We start from the raw sequence: 12,303 nt of genomic DNA on the forward strand, positions 1-12,303 counted from the left end.
GTCTAAAGCTTGTGAATTCCAGAATTTAGTTTTTCTTGGAAATTTATTGCTAAAAATGGACTTACGATAGATTATCATTTTGGTAATTGTCTGTTCTGAAGTTATAACTAGGAATATCTCAAGATAGATTATCATTTTCGTGGTCATTAAGAATTATTTAACTAGCTCAGAGTTATATTTGTAACTTTAGAATAGATGAATTGAGATGATTAATCTGTAGAATAGAAGTTCCTTTGATTGGTGGATATCTCTAGTGGTGCTGAACTGGGTCTGTCTCTAGTTCTTGATCAAGAATCAAGGTTTTTCTTTGATCTCATAACCCTAGAGTCCACATACAATTTGTCTGAATAGTATAATGTTATTGTTTGTGTTAAGATTGAGCATGGTTTTTGTCTCCCCAAAAATACTGTAGCCTAGTAGGCCATCACTCCCCCAAAATGGATCCTCTACTGCCGAGCTGCCCGGCAGGACGGTACTGCCGAGACACAGCGAGGCGGTGAATGACCGCCTTACCCCTGCTAGGGCAAGGCGCTCAGGCAGGGGTAATGACCGGGCAGGGGTAATGCGGTCATTCCCCGCCTTGCTGTGTCTCGGCAGTACCATTCTGCCAGTCAGCTCGGCAGTAGAGGATCTGAATCCATCACTCCCCTTCTTTCCTGTGGTGATTTTTTAGTTATTTATGGTGTTTGAAGTCCCAATACATAGTTTTAGAAGTACTTCTGTTTCTGAGGTTCTGACAAAAGTTTGTTGTGGTAACATGCTGGTTGAAACCAGTTGGTCTTATCATCATGGGCAGTGACTTATTATCGTCTCATATCTGACAGAAGATTTCTTTTCTTGCTGTTGTTGTTCTGTTTGAATTTAGGGTTAACCCTTGATTATCCTGCATCAATTCTTTATCAGAGTGGTTCAAAGATATCTTCAGGGTTGAATTTGTAAGGTGCTTGTCGTTGCTGGCTTGAATCAAATCTTCAGATTGAGGAGAGTGGGACTGGGAGCATTGGAGGATCCAAGGGAGTCTGAGACTTCGATCCTCTCCATTTTAAGGGAAGTTAAACAATAATTATGCCCCAAGGGTTGGACAGTATTGTTGCTTTGATACTGAGGCACACACGACTGAACAGAACCTTTGATGAAGAGGCTGATGTGACAGATAAAGATTGTCAGTTTTGCAATTCGATGGGTTGGAGGAGTCACCTTGGGGGTTTCACAAGTTCGACCATCTACTTGGGTAGTTGCTAGGACTGCAAAATTTTGCCTCTTATGCTACTGGAAAAATTAACTAGGAGATTTATGGATAGGGTAGTGATTATTCAATGGATACTTCTGATAGAACTTATAGAGTATGATGGCTTGGTGGAACTTGAACCTAAATGAGTTGAATTTGTTTTTTAAAGAAAATTGGAGCTTTTAGAGGTTCAAGTCCAAGAATATTGGGTTTGATAACCTACATGTGGGTTCTGAAGGGTTTGATAAGAATGGTTTGCAATTATGGTTGGAAGAGGAAATGCAAATCAGTGGGGAAGATAAGCTGGAAAATTTGTACCTGTGGGAGAGTGTTTGAGGGCTACTCAAATGTGAGAGATTTGTTAATGGCAATACACAGGGATAATTAATGTAGCTCTGTTTGGTGAGGAAAATCCCATGATCTAGAAGATGTTACTTAATTATGACCTTTATAAGTAGGCAAGGTTGCACTGTTTGTAGATATTAATCACACTATCGTGATTATAGTAGCCATTGGGCATGCAGAATGGATATATTCATGGATTAATCTTGATTCCTTTATAAGGATTGGTTACACAACCATGGTGGATCTTTTAGCTCTTCGGCTTTTATGGGGCAGATCATCAAACAGTGGTTTCCTCTGCCAGATAACTAACCTCAATTTCGATGGGTGTTCTTTGGAAATAATTCCCCCACCTGGTATTAGAGATGCCTTCAGATATAACACTGAAGAAGTGACCCATATCAGATCGTTATCGTCTACGGTTCCCTGACCGGTGCAGTTCTCTAGTCTCTCTCACAAGAGGGGGGGTGGGACTCATCCTGGCACCTGACCAAACACTCTTCCCAATCCTCTTGTGAGAGGCACTAGGGAACTGCACCGGTCAGGGAACCGTATAGGCTAAAAATTCTATCTTCTGTGGCTCAGTTGGAAGCATGAGTCTGCAATTAGCCGGGACTGATCCGGGGCCCTATTCCTGTTTTTTATATCCTTTGTTGAGGGTTTTAGATTTTCTCTTTCCGCAAGGACCCTTTGGAACTAGGGTTGGAAAAAGCTACCCACCTAACTGGATACTAGTTAGGGTAAGGATTTCTAACCCTATAAACATAAATGGAGGGTGAGGGTTAAGCTTAAGCTTAAGGAAGTCTTACTAATTCAACGGTCGGTTAAGGGTAAAGGGTTTTAACTTTTCCGTTTATCTGTTTAGCTATTTAGTTAAGGGGTAATCTGGTGATTTCACAATATATAGATGCATGTATTGTGTATTTGTCTAATTGAAACTCCAAAATGTAATCCATATGAACTGTGCTTTCCCTAATTCCCTTCCCTTGATGCAATTATCTGATCCTTTTAGGGGAAGATAAGGAAGGATACATAAAGTCAACATGTATCTTAACCTACCAAGCCTTTAAAAAAAATTATGCATTAATTCCCCATTAAATATGGGTCTTATTGGATTATGGAGTCTAAATGCTGATTATATTATGGAGTGGACCACAATCGTGTGTATGTATGTGGTACATTTTTTTTTATTTTTGTTTTTTGAATTGGAGAGCTTTAATAGGGGGGGGGGGGGGGATAGGGGTGATCTGAGTATCCATGCTCTATATTGCGTTAGGGTTGAATTGCAAACTGGCGTTTGATTCAGATCCTCTATTGCCGAGCTGCCCGGCAGGACCGTGCTGTCCAGACTCTGTGCAGCACTGTTTTTGGGCAGCACGGTCTTGCCGGGCAGCTCGGCAGTAGAGGATCCAAATTGGTTTAATAACACTCCTGATCCTTAATTCTGCTGATTTTTGTTTCGCAAGAACATTAGGAATAGAATTCTGTATGGTAACACCGGTCTAATTTCATGTTCCCAGAGATCAGACTAGTCCTAAATATCCTAAAAATCAAGAATAACTCATATTAGAACAGAGGCTATATGTAATAAAGTTGATCTCGATAATTTTCGTGAAACCCGACTGATCAACCTTTCAAGCCCTAACGGTATCTTCTTCGCCTGCAGCGGCAAGCAGAGCCGGAAGAGGAATGCAGCAACTCTTGAAAGTCCTCTTTCATTTGCTTCAGTAGTATCCAAAACGATGTAGAAATTTCGTTTGATCCATTCAATGGATCCTACGGTTTGTTTCAGACAGAATTCCCTCAATCAGTTCTCTCATGGAAAGGTCTTCAAAGTTGATTGCCCAATTGAACGGGTAAGCCTCCTTCCCTCCTGGCTGAGAGCACTTCATCAAAGGAGGGTCTACTAGTACTACTTTCCAGATTTGGAATCTGAAGGAACGTGTGCTTGTGGTGCATCAAGCCGGGGACCTCCCCTCCCGGCTGAGTGCACATCATATTTGCATTTCTCTCATTGAAGTCCATGTTTTGTTGTTATTCCCCTATGTTATCTAGCCAAGTCTACACCTGATGCCATTAAACTCCTTTGAATGCCTTTGCACTGTAACTGAAAAAATTCATAGAAGATAGGAAGAAAATAACCTAGACCCAGTTTCAGTCCACCCATTCTGAAGAGAAGAAACAACTTTAGATCAACTCAAGAAAAATAATCTACTCAAAATTATTTAAGATGAAACCTACAAGCTAACAGGAGTAAATCTTGTCAACTGGTGGTGGTGGTGTGGTAATAGGAGTAAGCATTAGCATACATATGCACCAATGAGGGTAGGGATTTGTGATCTCTTATACAAAAACACTAACATTACATAATAGAAGTTACACACGATTTTTCAACCAAAAAAAAAAAAGTTACAAACGATTTCTTACATTCAGAGGGCACAAATTTTTGTTCTAAACAGAGACAGATAAGATAGATAGATACATAAATAGCAAACTTACAGAAAAAACAAAAAAACTTCCAAATTAGTTTATAGCTCTCTGTGAATCTAATCTGCATAAAAGGCAAGTTGCCTTCCCTCCCCTTGCACTAGTGCAGCAATTCTAGTCCCATTGCAAAGATAAGAAGGAAGGTTCTCCCACCACTTGACAAAAGTGGTCTTCTCGAAGAACACATCCCTTCCTAGCAGCCCAGCTTGAACCCATCGTGATACATTTTTGTCCAGCATCGGCACTCTGTCTCTCTGATCGTCTGTATGAATACGAAGGTTTTCCACTTCAGCCCAGAAACAAGATTCTGAGAAGTGACCCACAGGCTTACTTTCAGCATACTCTAACCATCTCTGTGTGTATCGATAACGCTTTGGCCTTGGTTGTCTGACTTCTTTTGGTTGCATGTAAGGTCCAGTATCTTCATCTTTAGAATGTCGATAGTAGTTAGCGATGTCCAGAGGCTCCATAAGGCGCCGGAACTTGGTCCCCAACTCTATCCATTCCTTCCTCCCCTCAAAACTATCAGGCAATTCATACCTTTTCAGCATTTCGATGATCTCATCCCAAATCCCTGCAAGCTCTAGTCTTGTCACATTGGCCTGGAAATCCTCTGCTTCCATTTGCTGCTTGAAGGCATCGTAGTAACCCACCTCGCGCATCTCACCTCTGGCTTTGTATTCTTGAAGTTTCTTCAGCCCTTCTCTGATCTTGTCCCGGTTGTTATCGATCCTATCTTGGTTTCTCTGTTTCTGCTTCTCTGACTCTCTAGCTGCAGTGAGGCACAACATGGCTCTTGTGCTCTAGAAAATAAGCAAGTACGCAAGATATTAGCAGAGAGTATAAATGGTCCTTGATAATGAAGAAAGGGAAAAAGCCAGGGAACAACAAAACTCACCAGTCCGAGCTCCTTGATAAACGTTTCGATTGATCCCATCTCATTACTACCAGCACCTGATGAAGATAGAGGAAGTTGCAGTAGAAGATGCTCTAGATCAACCACATCTTCCTTCCCCAAATTGGCTGAGATTTCGTTCCCGTATTGCAGATGGTCCTTGAAACTTCTACAAGCAACTTCCGTGAGTGCTTCTGGATTTTCCAATTGAAGACTATAAAACAACAATTGGAGAATGGCATCTGGATTCTTGACGGTGGACATTCTTCCCTTCCCTGTGCAGAAAACATAGGTTCCGAAAGGCCTGTAAGGAGTAAGCTCGATGAAGCTAGTAACTGTTAGCAACAACGAATTGGTACACCCCATGAATGTGCAAGCGGTGTGGCTGGCAAGGGACGAAGCATTTCTCACTATATCATAGAAGGACGACGATGCTTCCTGAGATCTAGCGATTGATTCCAGCTGGGTTGAGTTGAAGCAAGGGAGAAGGGTCTGCAATTTTCCTTTGATGGATGAGAGAGGAGACAGTAAGACCCGAGGGATAATATCGTATCTCATGACGAAATGTACAAAGTACTGTGCCCAGTTTTCTCGCCGTAGGGCATGGCCAAAGATTTGGTTGCCAACAAGGGGAGACCCAAACGTTACACACCAAGCAGGAATACGATTTTGTTGCAGAAACAATATTGTAGCTAATATGGCGATCGGACCTCCAGATGAGTATCCTGTAAATACTACTGTCCTTTTTTCATTCACAGCTCGACGCACCTGAGATTTTGAACAGATCAGAACCAGCAGGATTCGATTACTTCTTTTCCATGGATTAATTAAGTGAGCCCATCAACCAAACAGACAATTCGAAAAGAAAAAAGGGGAAGAAATGAGTCAATCGTACCTCGCTGCTGAGCCGAGAATCTTTCAGTAGATCGTCGAAACGGCGAACTTCGTCGCTAAGCCGCAAATCTTCCTTCAAAAGATCTCGGAATTGCTGAAAGAATTTGGCATTAACCTCTGCAACTTCATCGTTGCCGATACTTCTGAGTGAAGTGAAGACTTTCAAGTCAACGGGTGTATTTCCGAAAGATTTTCCGGTGCCGGAATACCAGTCATCGAGGGTTCCAGAACCACGGAAGGCGAAGATAGCATAACGCGAAGGATTATTGAAGAGGTAAAAAGATCGATTAGTTGTAGAGTTAGCTTCTATGGCTAGCGAGCTTGCTCTCTTTACCAGATCAGCCTCCATTCCTATACTAACACCAACGTTTCTCTTCTCCATCATCTCTCTCTCTCTCTCCACGTAACGTTCTTCTTCCCTGCCGGAGGACTAAATACCCCACAACGAACGCGTCTTCGAAGCTTCGACCCACCTGCAACTCTCTCTGCAAGTGGTCCATTATAAATTATTTTTTTTAAAGAAAAAAAAGACAAAAAAGTTAAAAGTTTAATAATAATAAAGAAAGACTTTCTTCACCCAAACGCGACCAGGATGGATATGCTGCTCTCTGGTACTGGATTTCCTTTGTCTACAAGAACTCCATGCACTGGTAGATTGGAATATTGATAGGAATCTTGATGGGACCCACATCTTTAGATAGTGGTTAACTTCTATGTGTCATATTTGGCAATTTTGTATGCTTTTTTGTATTTTTACGAACCTAATAATGACGTAAGTACGTAGGGTCCATGTGCGACGTGTCCAGTGTACTGACCACCCTGTTGACTTTCTTCGGTGTTTCGACTCTTGCCAATGCCAATCAAAATATCTAACCGCTTTGGTCTGACACGACTCTTTGATGTTACCACGGAGATGCCCATCTTTTGAGTTAAAATGCTATGATCACTCAAAAGCCATCAGTAAGGTTTGAATGGGACCGCAAGGGGTCAGCTGGTAACAGATCAACTCCTCAAATAAGAGGTCATGAGTTCAAACCACCTTAGGGCCTATCCCCATCCCCTATCCTCTATCCCCTTATAAAAGCTCTCCAATTCCCAAAAAATAGAGTTTGAATAGACAAATAATACTGGGGAGTAAGATGAAATACATTAAGCTAGGGAGGGGGTCTCTACGCCTTTTTCCCTATGTGTGCAATCATTGGCCTCAGCGCTGGTGCAAGGACTATACGACCAAACATCAATCTTTTGCTTTAAAGTACATTTCACAAAACAATGTTATATATGGATCGGTCCAAGCAAACAAAGTGACTAAATGTCCATTGTATTAAAAGATTCTAATTTAAAGGATGAAACATAGTCCACAAAACCTACATGGTTCTTCATCCCCATCCAATGGTTGCTCAACCTAAGTTTCGTCGTAACCACACAAGAAGAGAGAGAGAGAGATTCCCCTGAGGAGGCTCCCGCCACTGCGGGGTCTGGGGAGGGTCATAATGTATGTAACCACCTCTGCTTCACGGAGAGGTTGTTTCCAGAGACTCAAACTTGTGACCACTTGGTCACAATGGAGGCACCTTACCATTGCACCAAGGTCCACCCTCAAAGTGAGAATAAATGTGAGAAAAAAACAAAACCTAGTTAATCTTGGTGTAACCAAACCATGGCTTGGTGACACCAAGTTGTTGACCAGCCTCACACTTTCGAATACCACAAAACCCATATTGTATGGAAGTCGAGTTTAGAAAGGCAAAACCATCATGTTAATTTCTTGATAAGGGCTTAGTGCACTGATCAAAACCCTAAGAATAATAAAGATGGAAACAAAAAACTATTTTTTTTTATTTTTTATGTTCAAACAATTAATGTTTTACAGTTATGTGATTCATTATCATGGTTGAACTCTATAAGCAATCTTTGTGGGACACAGGGAAGCTGTAGGATAATAGGTAGAAGGAAGTACAATTACATCAAATTATGATATTAAATTAAGGGAGAAAGAATTGTGTGTGGTCCATGCGCCTAAACACAGGGGCCACACTCCCATGGAAAGACAGAAATTGCTGAGGACGCGGCGGTCATTAGTGCACCCTTGTGTCTGGACGCAAGGGTCACCCACGCACTGCACACGACCAGGTAGTATCCTCTTTCCCTTAATTAAACATTTGTTTTTTTAATTAATTTATTGTCACCGACTTTTTTTCCCAAATAAAATGTTGAAGAATAATGACCAAAGCTTCTAATATGTATGGACAATGTGGCACCACATTAGCACATTTCATGACAACTACTTGTGTCACATTTAAATGTTTTCCTCCATATTCCATCGTGGAGATCGTATGACATGAACAGAGGTTGTATGTTAGGAAGGTCACTTGAGAAAGACATGTGGGAGAATGAAGAGACCGGGGAGTCCATAAGAATAGGTGAGGAATACAAAAGTGTTCATTCCTCTCGACATCGCAGCTTTGCTCAGAGTAATGATACCTACGTTGGTGCACTCCACAGCCACCATAGCAGCAAATGACACTATATTCCCTCAAACAACAAAACATAAGTAACCAGAATTCAGAAACATCACATTCGATGCAATAGCAGGTTCAACACTATTTCATAATTAGGTCTTGATAATAGAATTTTTACACATACACTCATCATAGGCTGTAAGTGTAGTAGGATCCTTTGGATCACGGTCAGGAGGATCATCAATAAGGTATTTGAGTTTACCTTTAGCATGAATGTAAGCTTGCACTGCTTGAGCCCATAAGAGATAATTTGAAACATCGGAAAGCTTAATAGTAGTAATCTGAACTTTGACATTGTCCGTAGGTGGTTTATGATCAGCCATAATGAAGGTTGTGATTAATCACAAGTAACAGCAATAGTAGTAATGTATCTAGGGTTGTAAAACCCAATGCCAAGAATTTCGAATCAACAAAACATAAGTAATAACTGGGATCAGGAACAGAACCATATTAGGGTTTTAAATAACCCCAAATCAACAGGTATTGATGGAATGGTTGCAGTAGGTATCGATTGAATGATTGAGATTCCAATTCTCAACAAGACTCAGCAGCAGTAGTAAGTGGTTCTAAAATAGAACCAGTTTAGGGTGGGTTTAAAAACAACCCAAAACCAATGGCAGCAAGGGTAAATAAGGGTTTTAATAACCCCATTCCAATAGACTGAAGAAGTAGGTGTAGACATTAAATTTTATCAACACTCCTGACGGTGATGACAAACGGGACACAAATGGAAAATATCGTACCTATAGCCCTTGAAAAACCCAAAGAAAGAAACCTAATAGACCCAAAGAAGCCCAAAAGCCCATTTTGAGCCAAAAAGCATCGGATGGAGTCACATCCTAGGCACGGCGCTGTGGAAAGCCTTCCACGGCACCGTGATACGCTTCCACGGCACTACAAGAAATTTCTACACCGCCAGTGGAGGGTACGATACAAATGCTCACCGAAAGGTAAAGCTATACATTCAAACATTCTTTATATCTTTTCAGTGCTACTTATGTGAGGACACTTCAATTCTTAAAATTTAATAATGGCATATTCATTACGTGCAAACCAACATACCAATACTTCTTGTGTGCAATCAATATTTTGCTTCTTTTTTTTTTTTTGGGTAAAATATTTTGCTTTTTTCAATTAGTAAGTATGTGCCACCTAAATCATTCCACACCCCCCCCCCCCCCATACATCAGGTAAATGCATTCTTTTTATATTACACAGTTAACGACAAACTTTTCTTTTGACTAGAACAAACGGTCCCCAAAAGATCCAATGTATCTTTGGCTTGCCATTTTTCTCTCTCCAAAAGAAATTAGATTCAACTTGACACATATGCTTATATTATAATAAGATGCTAGGAGTTTGAAATGCATACAAGCATAATTTGATATGAAAAAAACAACAGACTTTAACAAGACTTCCTTACCTGCATGAGACAGAAGTTTGGATTTCCAGGATTGTAATTTGTTGTCCACCTTGATTGTAATGTCTTGGAAGAGTAAGGACTTCGAAACTCCAAATTCATTTGGGAAGCCCAAATATTTTTTAGGTCCAGAACCATAAAAAAACACCAAGTATTCTTGAGAACCACCTCTTCGATTTAGCATGAGTATTTGGAGAAAATGTTAGACATGATTTTTGAAGATTGATTGCTTGTCCTGAAGCCCGGTAGTAAAGAAAAAGACAATCCTTGAGTGTACAAATTTCCTCCAATCTAACTTCAGAAAATATAAGGCTGCCATCGATAAATAATGAATGAGAGATTGGTAAAGCCCGATTTCTAACTTTAACCACATGAATATCACCATTGACTTTGATGTTCCATGGGATTACAACTTTTTTTTTTTGGTAAAACATGGGATTACAACTCAAAGCATGTGAATTAACAAGTTATAATCATATTTGTTTTTTTAACTTTTTATTTCATACAATAAAGTATTTAATGCAATTTTTTCAATAGGGATAAATCTATCATTTCACATAGGAATTACATTAAATAACTTTAAATGTTTTTTAAAACCTTGTTTTACCCCTACATTAAATAATTTTTAGAAATACGACAATGAGCAAACAAGTTGCAATCTTGTTATATCGAACCTTCTTTTTTTTTTGGTAAGAGTTATATTGAACCTTGGTTACAACAAGATTTTCCATTATATTTTTGGTTAAATTACATCTACTATAACTTTGTCCAAGGTGGCTAATGTTTCAAAGATCATGTTTGAGGTACCTCAGGTTTTGTAAATGTTATTTTTGAAGTATTTTTTCTTTCTATATTTTTAATTTGGACACAGATTTTCTCTATCGCCCGATGAACGTTCAACCATCATACTGGGGTTCACAAATCCCCATAAAATATTAGTATATTTCTCAAAATATCCTCCCAATACCCGTGTACATTTGAATATGCCTCAATGAATGGGAATCCATTCACCACAACTGAAGAGTCAAAAAATTGTTTGATATTTTCTCCAACAAATCTTCCGCAACACTCAATGTGGCTGATCGACAAATATGTCAAAATCTGGCAACACATATTTTCCGCCCCATTCTTGTTCCTCACATCGTTTATCTCTTCAAACGCATTGTGGCAGTAGCAAACTCTGACATTGTAATGGCCATTGTCATCAAACTTGCACTTTTGACCTTACTAATAACTAAGAGTTGTTTTGGTATGATCCTTATTTTAAGGAAAATTTATGAATACCCCTGTGGTTTGGATTTATTATCGATGCATCTATCTTTTTTCAGTATTTACACGTATTTCCCTTATTTTTCAAAATAATTGATTAGTTAATCCAGTCCGTTAACTTGCGACAAAAAACGTTAGAATTTTTACAATATTGACCATATTGCCCTTCTTGCTAAGATTAGGTATTTTACTATTTTTACATGTCCTTGATAGGGTAGAATGACATTCTTGCCCTCATCTTCTTCTTCTTCTTCCTGGTCCTCACCCTCCTCTTCTTCTTCCTGGTTCTCACCCTGCTTTTCTAAATCCTAACCCAGAGCTAACCAGGAAATATTTTCGCTTATGATTTTCTTTGGCTACCGATTTCCATAGCCGAATAAAAGGCAAACATTAAAGCTGCTTTCGGAATCCCACTCTGATTTTTTTTTCTTTCTTCTTTGATTCTAATAACGTGGGTTTTTTTTTTTCAAATTTTGGTTGTGACCAGGATTGGGGTAGTGCAAGGCAATCGATAAAAAAGTCATGATAAATTAAGGAAGAAGTCCCAATCATTCGATCTTACTTTCTTTTTCCCCTCTCCATTGTTCTGTTTTCATGGGTTGTATATTGATTTTGTGTTTGTGTTCAGGTGAACCCAATAGTTGGAATGGGGAGCAATGATTTAAGTCCCCACTGCGGTTGAAGCCAATGTTGAATGCAAATTGTTAGAATCGCGAATGCAATATGTATTGCTTGGATTGTATGGGAAATGCCCTTTGTTCTTACTGTTTGATCAATCATAAAGACCATCGCGTTGTTCAGGTTTTGTTTTCCCTTTGATCTTAAAGATGATCGATCGGTGGTGCTTGGTCCAGAAATACATAGACATATCAGCCATTTAGACCTACGTTATCAACAGTGCCAAAATCATCTTCCTCAACAAGCGGCCACAGCCAAGGCCCAGAAAGGTCGTTACCAATACCTGTGAGATTTGTGGCCGAAGCTTTCTGGACTCCTTCAAGTTTTGCTCACTGGGTTGAGAAGTCATCTTCTAATCCTATGTTGTAACCACTTCACCCCTCCTCTTCTTCTTGATTCTCTAACCTACTTCTTGTTCATCTTTTTTACGAAACTCCATTACTTTTTAGTTGAGCGTGGGCATTGGAGCTTTCTCGTCTCAGCCAAAATTCATATTTTTTTCTAGCTTTTTTACGGATTCCATTATTTCCTGGTTGAGTGTGGGCATTGAAGCTTCTCTGTCTCACGC

At 39.8% G+C, this 12,303-nt stretch overlaps 1 protein-coding gene across 1 annotated transcript; it reads right to left on the reverse strand.

The window, feature by feature from the left end:
• Nucleotides 1-4,090: 4,090 nt before the first annotated feature.
• LOC122638314 (protein EDS1B-like) lies at nt 4,091-6,227 on the reverse strand. The gene is made up of 3 exons (XM_043831221.1): nt 5,848-6,227; nt 4,956-5,720; nt 4,091-4,860 (listed from the first exon to the last, which is right to left on the reverse strand). The coding sequence occupies exons 1-3, from the start codon at nt 6,193-6,195 to the stop codon at nt 4,117-4,119; spliced, it is 1,857 nt and encodes a 618-aa protein (XP_043687156.1). The 5' UTR covers nt 6,196-6,227; the 3' UTR covers nt 4,091-4,116.
• Between the last annotated feature and the right edge of the window lie 6,076 nt (nt 6,228-12,303).

Source organism: Telopea speciosissima, chromosome 8 (assembly GCF_018873765.1).
Source record: "Telopea speciosissima isolate NSW1024214 ecotype Mountain lineage chromosome 8, Tspe_v1, whole genome shotgun sequence".
Classification (NCBI taxonomy): domain Eukaryota; kingdom Viridiplantae; phylum Streptophyta; class Magnoliopsida; order Proteales; family Proteaceae; genus Telopea; species Telopea speciosissima.

Coding starts and splice junctions, on each gene's coding strand:
- LOC122638314 (XM_043831221.1), bottom strand. CDS start 6,195: ATGGAGGCTGATCTGGTAAAGAGAGCAAGCTCGCTAGCCATAGAAGCT. Junction 5,721..5,847: donor ATTCTCGGCTCAGCAGCGAG/GTACGATTGACT, acceptor TCAAAATCTCAG/GTGCGTCGAGCTGTGAATGA. Junction 4,861..4,955: donor TTATCAAGGAGCTCGGACTG/GTGAGTTTTGTT, acceptor CTTATTTTCTAG/AGCACAAGAGCCATGTTGTG.